Below are 14106 nucleotides of genomic sequence, written 5' to 3'. Positions count from 1 at the left end.
AGAAATGCGTTGCTTTGTCTACCACAGAGGCTGAGTATGTTGCAGCCACAGAGGGTTGCAAGGAGGCTATATGGCTTGATCGGCTAGTGGGAGATTTGGGGATTCATACAGGTGTACCGACATTGCATAGTGATTCCATGAGTGCTATTCAGCTAGCACGGAATCCGGTCTTTCATGCAAAGACCAAACACATTGAGGTCAGGTACCATTTCATCAGGGAGGTACTTGAGGACAAGCGCACAGAGCTTGTCAAGGTTCATACAGATGATAACCCTACAGATATGCTGACGAAGAGTCTACCTAGTCAGCGATTTGAGTATTGTCGTGTATTGATGGACATTGGATAGTATGCTCACTGGTTGTTCTCCCTTAAAGGCACATTGTCCTTTAAGTGGGAGGTTGTGGAGGTTAAAGGTCACTGTGCCTTTACCCCGGTTATGTACAATACTCAAACACATATATAAATGAATGAAAAAGAAGATTAGGGTGGTTCTGCACCCACCAAAACTTGTGTGGCTCTCTGTTTCTCTCTCTCCTTCTTCCATTCTTGCTTCCGTTGAGAGCACTCTCACGTGATGTCATGAATTACATTACATGCAATAGGTAGAAAAGGGTTGCCAACCAACGTCAATAAGGTGACCTTCTTCAAGTGGAAGTAAGATTTCAAGCAAAGAATAAACCACCAATAAATAGATAAGTCTCAATAGATGAAAATCAAGTTCAAAGACTACCAATTTGAATAAGATTTCTACAGAACCACCATCATTAGCAATATGGATAAGACTCCATCGATGAGAACCATATGCAATAGTTAGATAAGCCTTCTATAGGAAGCACCACCATCACCAAGCCATGATCGATGGTTTGCATATACTTCATTCGTGTGAGCACCATGGAAAACATGGATAAGACATGTGGGCTGGGTAGGTGGTAAGATAGGGCTGCATTGAGGGCCCAGTCACATGGGAAGCATAACCAAAGATAGAGAGCTGTAGTGGGCCAGCCATACGGGCTGGTATGCCCAGAAAAATTGGAACCAAAGGGCTGTGCAATGGGGCATATATAGGCCCTGCGCAGGTTGGCCTCTAGCCAGGCCTAGGGCAGAAATAGGTCAGTGGCTGGAAGATAGGATCAGCAGGATAAGTGCTCACCATGGCATTAACCAAAGTCCAGCCAATAGCCTCCAACAGCTACTGATGCCCCAGAAGAGGCACAACCAAAGTCCAGCCAAGAGCCTCCAACAGCTACTGAAACCCCAGGAGAGGCACAAGGAAGGAGTTGTTTCTTGGCATGGATAGGAGCAGGGTTTCCCCCATTCTCAGTGCTGGTCTGGCAGCAGCAATCAGCTGCAGATGTGAGGTGCCTTGTGAGACTACTTTGTACTTGGTATTGTCCACATGGTGGAGCTTAATACATATTTCAATTTTGTTCCTACAAGCTGTGTATTTCTCCAGATCTGTACATGTGTTTCTCAGGTATACATGTGTGCAGAACAGTATTGTGGTTAGGTTGTAAAAGCTCTCGTTTGGCTACCAACTCAGGATAGTGACCTGGTATGACTGTTCTTCCCAAATTATGACTAAATGCTCATCACGATCATGATTTGGAAAGTCCAATTCTTAGTATTACATGGAAATTGTAAAAAACGGATAGAGAAAACAAGGGAATCTTTTGACTAAAAAACCAATTGGCCATCTTGTCGCCCCTTCTTTGGACCACCCTTTCCAGGCCTCTTGAGGAAACAGCTCGACTCTAGATAACTCTTTGTCAGTATGTTTTCCTTGAACAGCATTGACATTTTTATAGCGCCTTGCCATTATAAGCACAGTGCGCACACAGTCACTTAGGTGCTTGCCTTTTGGACCCGATGGTTTAACCCACTGTAATTATTGGAGGTCTTAACAAATTGAAAATACAAATTATCTATGCTTTTCCCATCAGAAGAAAACCTACCATCATCCCAACATAAGCAGGCAAGCTTTTAAATGGTCAGAGAACAACAAAAATTTAGCGAAAAATAATCAATAAAGTGAGCTGGGTTTACAACCATAAATATTAGATATTGAAAGTTGGTCTGAACTAGGACATCTCAAACCTTGCTACCCCCTCAGATAACATCACTAATACAAAATTCAGTTTGTTGTTGCATTATCATGAGCTCAAAGTGCATGCTCCTTTTGTGCATATGTGGCACAACTATTTACAGCATCTATGAATGCCGAAACTCGTGCATTATCTTTGAAGATACCATCTGGCCCTGTAACCCCACTAGAGACATCCACAGCATTTGGCTGAAGAAGAGAGATGGCTGCAGCGACGTTGCCTGGGTTTAAACCACCAGCTAAAAGCCATCCCTGTTTGCTATTCAGAAATGGAGCTTTGACATTCTTCCAATCAAAAGCGTCCCCACTGCAACGACGATAGCAAAAAGGTTTAGTAATAGATTCATCATTCTTAAACAAGCTAGATGTATTTCATGCAGCATTGCAAAACCAAACCTTTCAAATCATATGCATACCTCCCTCCTTGCAAGCTGTCCAGCAAAATCCAGTCAACCTGATTTGTTGTGGGCAATGTTGTCTGCACGACACCATCCTTGTCGACATGTAGAACATAGATTGTTTGTAGGTACGAGGGTAAATCCAAAAGTGATGATCGTGCCCCCTCTCCATGCAGCTGGAAACAATGAAGATTGGACATTTCAGTGTCCACAAAAAGAAAGGTCTAACACAATTTATTCAAGTAGAATCAGAGCTTTTATTTCCAATGTAAATGAATACGAAGAGCAGTTCAGCACTTGAGTCAGTAGTGAAGATTACTAAGCATTATGTTAATTTTCTACCAGATCAATGCAAGAAACATGCAGACTTCAAGATTTTGACAGTCACCCCAATAACCTACAGATCATCAACGAGAATCACCCTCTAGCATTTGCACGGTCTAAGGATCATGTCATCATTTGGTACTTCTCCCAAGAACTAAAGTATAAACTTTATTAGAATTGACTAAGAATAAGTTTCATTGTTTTACTTTTGCTTTGCATTGGTAAAAGAGAACTGTAGGGACGCCAACAAGGGACTAGGATTAGTCCAAGAACTAGGAATGTATGCATTTCGCTAGCATTTAATGGGTTAAAGTGTTGGAGTTTGTGTAGGACTTGGAAAGGCTCAAAAAACTGGAGCAAGTGGCAAAAAGCAAGTCCCACAAGGCAAAAAAGACCCGGGAGATGGCGCCATTAAAGGACCCACGGGTCCTAGGTGGACTAAAAGCAGGAAAGCTTAGCTTTTGTGTCATGTGCACGGATTGGTACCCGACGTGTACTAGGTACACAAGACTAGCTCAGGTAGCCTGGGGAGGCTTAGAGCTAGCCAAGCTTGATTCTCAGGTTGAGTGGCAAGGGTACGAACCAGTTAGAGGTCTTTGCTTTTTTGGCGCTTGGGGCCCGAGTCTATATAAGGGGCCCAGAGGTTCAATTCTCAGGGAGCCGATGGGAGCAAGTTCCGTTCCCAGGTAATAGGTTTGATCCTGGATTGAGTCGCGGACGCGCACCTGCATCATAGCGTAGCCCAAGGCCCAGCAGCAAATCCCAGGCTTCACGACGCCACCTAGTGGTATGGGACACCAGGCTGGTTAGGATCTAGTTGGGAGTTCATGCCAGTAGCTCAGCTCGTGGCTCGGAGGGGACATCTCCTAATTCGGGATCACATCTCGTAGATGTCATGGTTGGGTGGTGAGCAACCTGCTTAGGTTCCTCACGTTGGTGTGTTCTTGTGTTTGCTTGCAGATCAGAGGTTTCAGGAGTGCTGGGGTCGTGTCAGTTGGTATCAGAGCCAACTCCTGAGGTAGGAACTTCTGTTGCGAGAATTTTGGACGATCTTTTCTCGAGGTATGCCCTAATTTCGAAATTCGTGCTCAAACCCTGCAAGTGTCTGCTGGTTCATCGATTAAGGGAAGTGGTATTAGATTGGGATAGAAGAAAGGAGAAAGAGAGAGAGAGAGAGTGCAGGGTGATTTCGTTGCAAGAAGTGACAGGTTGAGAGAGAGGGAGAGAGGTGTAGTTAGGAGGAAGTAGTGAGGAGGCGTCAGAAGGGAGTCAGGAGAGAGCGTAGAGTTGGGGTGAACCAAGGGGATCCCGCATGTCGGCTCGCTGCTCAAGGGTTGTGATGGCAGGTAGAAGGGGAGCAAAGGAAGGTGCGCAACAGAATAGGGCTAGATCGCAATCTAGGCCAGTTGCTTTTCAGGGGGGGCTAGAGGCTTAAAAAAGTGCTACCCCTCGTTTTTTGGAGGGTGAGCTTTTGGAAAAGCAGGGCTTTACTAAAAGCTTGCTCTCCCGCTATTAGTTTGGCCAAATTGCCTTCTCCCATAGCCTACAGATTGCGCAGAATTCCAGCCCCTCTACACCTTCATGCCCGGGAGCCAGAACACTTGTACGGCCTGCTAATTGATTGAGAATGTTAAGGCTACCTGGAGCATCAATGGCTGATGCAGGTAAGTGGACACCTACAGGCTGTTTGCTTGGCTGATCACAAAATTCATTGTTGGCACACTTGCTTCTTTGCTTCCTTGATCCCTTGATTTGTTTCTTCGCTGGCCACTTGCTTCTTTGCTTAACTGGCCACTTGCTTCTTTGCTTCCTTGATCCCTTGATTCGCTTCTTCGCTGGCCACTTGCTTCTTTGCTTACTTGGCCGCTTGATTCATCTCTTCCTTGGTAGCTCAGCTCTCTTCATCCCTTTGTTCTCTGATGTTGCTCAATCTTCCTCGGCTTTGACCACCTATTTTGTCTCGACTGTCCCCCCCCCCTTTCCTTCTCTTTCGAGTCTAGCATGCACCTCAATCAGCTTTGCTTTCATATGGAAACCTTGTCCTTGGCCTTGACACATTGCGCCTTCAGGATGCCAAGACGTGTTTTCAACTCAATGTTTTCTTTCACTAGGCATCCTTTGCTAGGGTCTTTCAGTGCCGGTTCTGATGCTTTAGCTTCTTGACCTCCTCGTGCACTACCCCTATCTCCCTCTTCGCATCATCAGCCTCATGGATGGCGGCGACTCTCTACTCAATGGCCTTCGTTGTTTCGGCTTTCCATGACATTTGGTCCTCTTCAAAGGGCACACAAGTTGCACAGAGTAATTTGTCATCCTCCTCGAGCCTTTGAGATCAGTAGTTGTAGCTCTAGGAGGTAGGAAGTTCCAACAATGTAGCACACCATGTTTTATTGCTTGCAACCTGAGCGATTCGCTATCCTCCTCGAGCCTTTGAGATCGGTAGTTGTAGCTCTAGGAGGTAGGAAGTTCCAACAATGTAGCACACCATGTTTTATTGCGTGGCGAACCTTCAATGTGTACATGTTGCTATATTGATTCAGCTCAACCAAGTTGCCCATGTTGATGTGTGAAGTTGGGGAGAAGGAGAGTCATCGACACTTCATAGGGGAACCACTCATGCTCAGTTGGTAGAATTGTTGGTCAGTATTTGGTTTCAAGATGCCGCTCTGATGACCTTCTCTTGCAGCTTGATTTGCTCGTTCTACTTTAGGCAATTCCCTTTCTTGTCTTTACGGCTTGGCAGTGAGGGCTGTTGTGCCGCTAGACGTGCTTGTGGTGCTGGCGGTGCTTGTTGCTACTTCTCTGGCCTTGGTTCGACAGGTGGGATCGTCGTTCGTTTGTCGATTCCTTTTCGGCATCACCCGAGCAGGTCATCCAATCCATTCGCGGGTGGGGGTGACGATTGGGGCTCTTGAGCTCCTTTGTGCTTCTTGCAAGCAAACAGAGGTAGGCCTACCTTGTCCTACCTTCTACCATCCCAATTGGTCTTCGTCACCTAGTCGTCGATTTGTGAAGCCATGAGCTTCGCCCAATTTACTTGTGCTCCTCCCAATGCCTTCTAGACGAGCATCCATGGCAAGTGTCTTCAATTGAATTTGTTCCAATGAAAACCGGAAGAATGTATTCATGTCTGCATCTTTCGCATTGCTGGTCACATAGCCTCGTCCTTGCAGCCATGCATCATTGTTAAACAAGGCATCACAATCGATTGCTATAGGGTCGGGTGTGTCATCGTCAATCTTCGAGAGCTTGACGACTCGCGTGACTTCGTTGTCACTAAGTGGTACCGTGTGCCTCTTTGTGCAGAACATCTTCGTTTGGCTATTGTAGGACTCAATGACCTAGATAATGAGGCTTCCATTGAATGCTCCACTCTAGATAGCTCGTGGAGTCCATTGATCCTGGTGAATTGTAGCCAGTTAAGTGACATTGTCGGCCATTGGCAAACTGCAGGTGGGTTTAGCTCAGCTTTTCTGACTTCCGCTTCTTCGGCGCAAGCCCTCCGGCCCTCACACCCTCATGCTTCAATGGCTGGCTTGTAGTCATGTCAGTTCTGGGTGGGAGGCTAGAGAGTGCAGGATGGTGTTTGAGGGTTGTGGAGGAAGCTATTGCTCGGCTTGTGGGGTTTATATATGCAGACTTCCAGGGCTTGCCTCGCCAACAGTTTGTTGATGGTCAGTTTATCCCCCTCCTTTCCATGATTAGGCACTCCCACACGAAATCGCAGACATTTGAGGACGTATTTTTTTTAAGTCTATGCCTAATCATGATTCTGCATGATCTAGCCATTAATCCCAATTTGACATGTAACGACTTCTCTGGATCAGATGCCCACAATTCGGCACTCCGAGACTTCCTCAGCCAATTTCGCCTACACGAACTACAGCTGCAATTCGTTATGACGGTCCCATTGTCAAAGCACTTTTAATTCGATATGGTCATGTAGATTTTGCTTCATCAATCCCGTTGATTCGCTTCAGCAATTCATTACCTTCTAGGTCTTCCAGTGTGACAGTACCATGGTCAAAGCACTTTTGATTCGATATGGTCCTTTGATTTTGCTTCATCAATCCCAATGGAGCATTGTGCAGTGGTACGAACATGCCACCTTTGAGGACTTGTTCCTTGACGTGGCGGTCGTGCCATGTTTTCCTCTTTAGCTGGATTGCGCCTTTCATCCAGAATGCCCTCAACCTGACTTTGTCAATTCTGAACAATTTGTCCAGTCTCTTCGCCATGGCTTCTTCTTGGCCATTTTGTGTTGTGCAACCACCCTTAGGCTTGGCACAAGAGATTCCATTGGTACGACTGTTTCGAGACCAAATGCAAATGGACTTGGGTGTGCATCGTTGTGACCTTGAATGTTGTTTGGTAGGCCCAGAGTGTTGCCTGAGCTTGTGACCCCATCGTTTTAGTGCCCATTCACCATCTTGTGGAAGATCATCTTCAGAACATTTGTTCGTAGCTTTGGCCTGACCATTCGCACATGGATACTATGTCGTTGATCTCTTGTGCGGAATGAGGAATTCTTTCATCATCACATCGATGACCAAATTGATGAAGTGAACCCCTTGGTCGGACACAATCTCAATGGGATACCTAACTCGGCAAATGGCATTCTCGTCCCCCTTTTCTATACAAGAAGCTGCCTATGAGTAGGATTTCATTGAAATCCTACTCCATTTGTCCATGCTTGCATCTTTGGGGACTGTCACCGTCAAGAGACACCAGATGATCTCTTCATGCTTGTCTTTGTACATCAACACCACGAAAAGGATAGCATTGAGAAGATTGTCATTGATCCCTTCACTCAATTTCTTATCTTCAATGCAAGACACGTACTCGGCTCACAGTGTTATGAACTTGGCTTGCGAATGATCTTGAAGTTGAATTCTTGGATCAATGGTATCCACCAGATTAATTGTGGCTTCTTGTTGATAAAGTACGACATCCCTTTATGATCCACGTAAAAGACGGTTGCCTCGAAGGTAGTGCCATTGTACACCATCCCCATGACTTCCCGATTCATCGTTGGATAGTTCATCACGTAATAGATTGGAAAATCCAAGCTAAGCTAAGATGGACCCAATCCCCATCCTCAATGTAGCAACATTCATGTGGAATATCAAATTCAAGTCGGGCTTTCAGAGGATTGGTGCCTTGATCGCCATTGCCTGGGGACTTGGAATACTTTGCTTCACTTTTTGCTCCATTCTCACTTCATATCTACTCTTGTCAGCTGATGACGTGGTTTGGCAACTCTGTGAACCTCTTGATGAAGCGTCGGTAGAAGCAATCCCACAAACGAGCATACTTAATGTTGTTCAGCTCTTTCATCGTTTGTATGGCATCTATCTTGGATTTTTCAGTCATGATGCCTCCAGCGGAGATCGTGCATCCCAACAACACCCCCCTAAGAAAACACACTTGTATGAATTGAGGCAAATTCTCATCTCCTTACATTTCTCAAACACATTTGCAAGCATTCCGAGTGTGTTCGCTTTGTGTTGTAGATTGAGAAATCATCCATAATATTGCGAGAAATTTATCGATGTACTCTTGCAAACTTTTCACCATACGTGCTGAAATGTCACCAGTGCCTTCTTCAATCTGAATGGCATCACTTTGCTTGAGTATGCCCCTCATTGGGTGATGAAGGTGGTCTTTTCCTAGTCTTTTTGGCCAGTGTTATCCAAGTGTACCCACTCTATCCGTCCATGAACGAATACATCTCGTGCCCTACTACCTTGTCTAGGATGGTGTCCGTGAACAGTAATTGGAATGGGTCCTTGATGGTATGCTTGTTTAGCTTTCTGTGGTCGACATAGACTCGCAACTTGCAATTCTTCTTCGGTACGATAATGATTAGAAACAATCAATCGCTTCGATCAACTTGGCAGATGAACCCTGCCTTGAGCAATTGGTAGATCTCCGCCTTCACCAATTCGGCATAGTTGGGATTCATTCGTTATCACTGCTGAATGGCTTTCATATCTGGAATGTGGGGAATTTGGTACTGAATCAAGCTTGGTAGGACCCACTTCAAATACGTCATCTTGGTAGCATGTCAAGTTGCGTCTTCCAAACTGGCATTCGCTCTTTCAGTGGCCCTCTTTGCCACACAGAAGGAGCATGCGGTTTTTGTTGCTCTTCGTTCTTTCCCCTTGATAGGGTCTTCTCACCTCTGGCTCCACTTGGTGGACATCTGATTTTCGTTTATGCTTGTTAAATCAGTAGACCTCTGTCGTGTGCCCCAACTGGTTTGCAGATGTTGTAATTCGTGCCCAACCGACACTCATTCACTGTGTGACCATTGGTTTTGTACCTGTGGCACCAGGCCTCTCCCTTTTTTGTGCTGCCTCTGATGCCCATTTCTTTTAGAAGCTTCTTGAGCTCCTCGTCAACTTTGGTGTCTTTTTTTATCACCACCTCTTCTTCTTCGTCTTCAACGCTATCCGCTTCTGGACCAGCACCTTCTTCTTCTAGCCAGTTGCTGCCCTTGAAAGCTATTCTTATTTAACGATCTATTACAGCAATGATTCTCTCTGGTAACAAACAGACCAACAAAACAAATCACTCTCCAACACAATGCACAAGTAATTTGATGCATCCCCCCCTGCAGGTCCAATCACCACTTGGCGTTTGCACACACACTACCTCAAACTCAACTGCTCCATGAATTGAAGCAGCTTCTAACTCAACACACAACAGCAACTCGCAAAAGCACCTTCAATATATGAAACACATACCTGGCACCTCATGCTTGCAAACCATGCAACGATTCTTCGTGTTTGAGGGCTGCTCTGATACCAATTGTAGAGTCCCCTATGAGATCTGACCCTAAACACAGTCCAAGACACCAATCAACAAAACAAAAAGATAATCAGTAGGCAACTCATCTCCCAGCCATCCCAGAGCATGTGGGCTAGAGATTAGACTCCCACAAGTCCATGCCTAGAGCTCTGGGGTCCCATACCATCTGTTCCCCAAGGAACCTTCAGCACAACATCTCATGATCCACCATATAGATGGCAGGAGTCTATCCAAACCAGATCATCCAGTGGTGTGTGCACACTGAATGAACTCACAATAGCCTTGGTCACCCTTATATGAAGCGCATACCGCTTCATGGAAAGCATTCTTGGTTATATTTAGCCAATTGGCCCTTTGCAATTGCTTAAATTTGGATCCACGTTAGCCTACTTCTCCTAATCCCAGGGCCCCCTAACCCCTTTGGTATTGCCTAAATCCACTAGATCCAAGTTAGCCTGCTTCCCTTAATCCCACGGCCCCCTCACCCTGCTGGATTTGTAGAGACCGACGTTAGTCTACTTCCCTTAATCCCAGGGATCCATAACCTGCTAGATTAAGTCTACTAATCTGAGGATTAGCATCCATGTACAGAACAGTGAGGGTGAAGGCATGAAATACTCGGTGCAACTTCTATCTAGAGGTGATGGCATGGGCCTCCTTGTGAGTGCTCCTCCTCTCCTATTCCTCTTCAAGACTATGGGGCTACTTGCTTATCTAGACTGAAGGCTTGTTGAAACTGCTTAAGCTGATGCTGTAGAATAAGGGGCTGGGGGCCTTTTATAGGCTGCTGGACTGCTGATGTGGCCTGATTGCTATGCTGACTGCTGAAGTGGCAGCTGGCTTACATAGCAGCCACTGCATATGAGCTGATGTGGCAGCCTGTGTGGGTGTCCATGTGCCATCCTGCAGCACTATGTGGACTGGTTGCTGCCCTGGCCCTTCTGCAAAGCCACCCCGATGGCCATGGGATGAAGCATTCCACGACAGACCAGTACTGGCTTGCATGGCCAGCCAGATCTAGAGGCCTTGCTGGTTTCTTTCATTCTCTATCAAGACCGTTAGTGGGAAATTGGCACTGTGCTCAAGAGGGACTCCTAAGGGGCAAGCCCCAGAAAAGTTATTCCTAAGGTCTGTCCGATCAACTTCCTAGTTGGAGGGGAACCAATTAACCATGGCCAACCTGGTCAGGTAAAGTACATCGGCACTAGTCCAACCCATATTTATCTAGATGAATCCAGAAACATACCCAAATTCATCTACAACAAACAGTGCAGTTTCAATGTCATGATTAGCTATTATAACATCATCAGCCCCCAACCATGGGTGTAGACCATAGTATAAACAGATGCTCACACACATGCATAACACATGCAAACACACTTGAGCATCCATTTATACAAATGTCTTCATGTGGGGGCTAGCCCAACCCAAAGGACAAACCAGGTTGGGAGCAGCACCTATATGAAGGCCCTGAGAGCAGATGCCTGGTGGCTCTGCAGCCACCGAATGCAGGTAAAGGTAGAGCTCATAGTTTCAAACAGGGAGGGAACCTCTGATGCCGCTTCTCATTGCGACAGTTAGAACACTTGAATGCACATATCCAATGAGCATTGGCAGCATATGATTGTCATATGGTAGATAAATATATGTACCTTTCCTTTGATGTACGAAATTTTCTAAAATCATTACATCTCAAGCAATGCTTTCATAGAGAAACTCAAACCAGTTTAGACAGCTCAAAACAAATTTCCTTTACAAACCTCTTAGGGCATTGGTACCTGACACAATCATTCAAAGCTTTTACATTTTAAATCATTATCAATCCAGATATTTTCTTTTGCGTATCATTAGGATCGCAAACCATTCAGAAAACTTACCTGAGCAATGAGAATGTCTGCTTCTTTACAGCATTTCACAATTGTATCCGCATTCTCATCAACAAAGACACCTACAGGTTCTGCTTGGTGCTCTCTAACTGCATGAGCAATTTCCTTAGCAACATCCAAGGATATCGATCTCCTTGACTTTGGCCATAAAATCATCCCAACATACTTAGCACCTGCTTCTGCTGCCATGATGGCATCTCTGACATTTGTGACTCCACAAACCTTAACCAAAGGCACATTAACTAAATCATCGCATGTTGCATCATGGAGGGCACTAGTGGCCTTGGGTCTTTTCACCCTTCCAGCTTTCATTTGCCTTGATATATGCAAGTGCAATATTCTGAAATTGTCATGCTGCAGAGAATACTCCAAATTTTGGCATTCCCCTTTTCTGAAATAACATTAATAAAGATTACATCACTGAAATAATGTGTGATCGTGAAAGGAGAATGAAGTGCTACGGATGAAGACGTCAATAAAAATTTTGTGTATGTGAATTAGCCAATTACTTGGAGGTACGAAGCATCCACTTTCCATTTCCCCAAAGAGTAAATATGTTCTTCTCTTGCATAGTCTGCCTTTGTTTCCATGACATAAAATCTCCCACTCTCCCTTTTGTGACTGCGAATAACACAGAACTTAAGACTTTTTTTAATAAAAGTTAAGTAGGGAAAATGCGACCATCCCCCTATTCAATCTGTACAGTTCCCAAATACAAAAATGTACTGAGGTGCTATTGTTTAAGATGGGGGATAGGGGTGCTATTGTTTAAGATGGGGGATAGGGCATCCCAGCAGACCCGGCCCTCTTCTTTGACACCAAGCCTGAGACTTCGACTGCAGTGGATTGGAAAAAATAAATAACAATGTGTTTTCTAGACGTGTTAGCATGTTGCGTCTAGTCTTGAAAGCAGTAGAGCGTAATGGCTCGTGCAAGCATCACCCACTGCGAGGATGTTGCCAAAATGGTTGAGGCAGGGCCCGAGGAGACGAGACTTATATAAAAAGCCAGCATATGAAAGGATAGATTAAGGACTGCACGCACATGCACATGCCGAAGAACCTCGATTTCGGAAGTCTAGACTGTAATCAAGCAAACCACGCCTAAATTTTCCTCTCGCTAATGATAGCAGCAGCAGAATCACTTACTGGGCCAGAACAGAGGTGGATTGAGCTCATAAACGCTTAGCATGGCGTAAAGGTAAGGTAAGGTGATCGATGCTGAGAAAGAACAATTTTGGAAGTTACAACAGCACTCCTCGGTGTGCTGCTTGTGAGGAAAAGAGCTTTTGGGCTTCTCACCCCTCCTTTTCTCACAAGCAGCATACGGACTAGTACGTATGTGTGAATTTCTGGGTATTTCAAATGTGCACAATCTTGTAGACAAACTCGGCCCGAGCACGAAAAATTCCGACTTACGTACGTGTGTGAACGTCTTGGGTCTTGAATTGTTCTACAAATCTTGGGTCTTCACTTTGCACATTGTTCTACGACTTGGGTCTTGAATATCTTGATGAGCATCTATCACCTACACCTATCCTTAGGGTCTTAGCACGTGAGGAAATATGATGGGTATAGAAACAATAAATCATTCATAAGGCTTGGCTGAGATGATGAATTGAAAGGTGTGTGTGTGTGTGAGAGAGAGAGAGGGGGGGGGAGGGGGGGGAGAGAGAGAGAGAGAGAGAGAGATGGAGGGAAGAAAATAGCAAGTGGGTGCTGAATAAGCGGGAGTTGGCAGCCTTGATTTCGCAAATAGAAGACGCTGATTTTCTCTTTGGAAAAAGAGGAATCGAAACTAAGCCCTCCTTAGGGGTAGGCCAAAAAGTTCAAATGTTTTTCTCTCCACCATGTGCTAGGGTAAGGAGGCCAGTAATATGGAATCCATGGCGAAAATGGCCTTCATGAATTCAGTTCTATTTTAGTGCAGGTTGCTGTTAAATCCTAAACCAAGGAAAATGTGTTTCCTATTAACCACCGCACTGGTTCCTGGAACTAGTTTAGTACTGCTTGTAGTTAATCCTAAAACCAAGGAAAATGTATTTCCTTGTGCACCAAATGCTCATGCAATAACTACAACCAGCAACAACCACTACCAACCAATGATTGCGATAAATAGTATTATTTATATTAAAGTTGAAACTTAAAAGAGATTATACCAACGAGAAACAAAGATAATTTACAACAACTTGACAATTGCTGAAAGCCTTATCAAGCAAAAATTGAACAAAAGAGGTTACATCTACATCCAAGGATAGTTTATAGAAACTACCAACTCAGCAATTACTAAGAGCCTCATGGAGCAAAAGTTGAATAAAAGAGATAACAACTCAACAATTGTTGAGAGCCTTAGAGCCCAAAAGACTACATCCGGGGAGGATAACCACTCAACCATTTCGGAGTGGTTATGAGGCTCGTTGAGCAAAAGTTGCAAAGAGAATATTTGTACAACTTAGTATTACCCATTGTTGCTAGACCACTATACATTATTGTATTCACAGAGGCCAGCCCATCTTGCTGCATTCAAAATTTTGAGGAGACAATGGAGGAGTTAGTTCCATCACTCTTAGTAGTGGCCACTGCT

General features: G+C 44.9%; 1 protein-coding gene across 1 annotated transcript; it reads right to left on the bottom strand.

The window, feature by feature from the left end:
• Positions 1-1991: 1991 nt before the first annotated feature.
• Positions 1992-13046, bottom strand: LOC147904659 (N-(5'-phosphoribosyl)anthranilate isomerase 1, chloroplastic-like). The gene is made up of 5 exons (XM_087395104.1): positions 12672-13046; positions 12033-12144; positions 11515-11914; positions 2519-2676; positions 1992-2409 (listed from the first exon to the last, which is right to left on the bottom strand). Exons 1-5 carry the CDS (start codon positions 12712-12714, stop codon positions 2160-2162), a joined length of 963 nt encoding a protein of 320 aa, XP_087251230.1. The 5' UTR covers positions 12715-13046; the 3' UTR covers positions 1992-2159.
• Between the last annotated feature and the right edge of the window lie 1060 nt (positions 13047-14106).

The sequence above is a fragment of the Dipteris shenzhenensis genome, chromosome 2 (genome assembly GCF_047967505.1).
Source record: "Dipteris shenzhenensis isolate YYH24624 ecotype China chromosome 2, Dip_SZ_1.0, whole genome shotgun sequence".
NCBI lineage: Eukaryota > Viridiplantae > Streptophyta > Polypodiopsida > Gleicheniales > Dipteridaceae > Dipteris > Dipteris shenzhenensis.
This window is presented reverse-complemented; position numbering and strand designations above follow the sequence as displayed.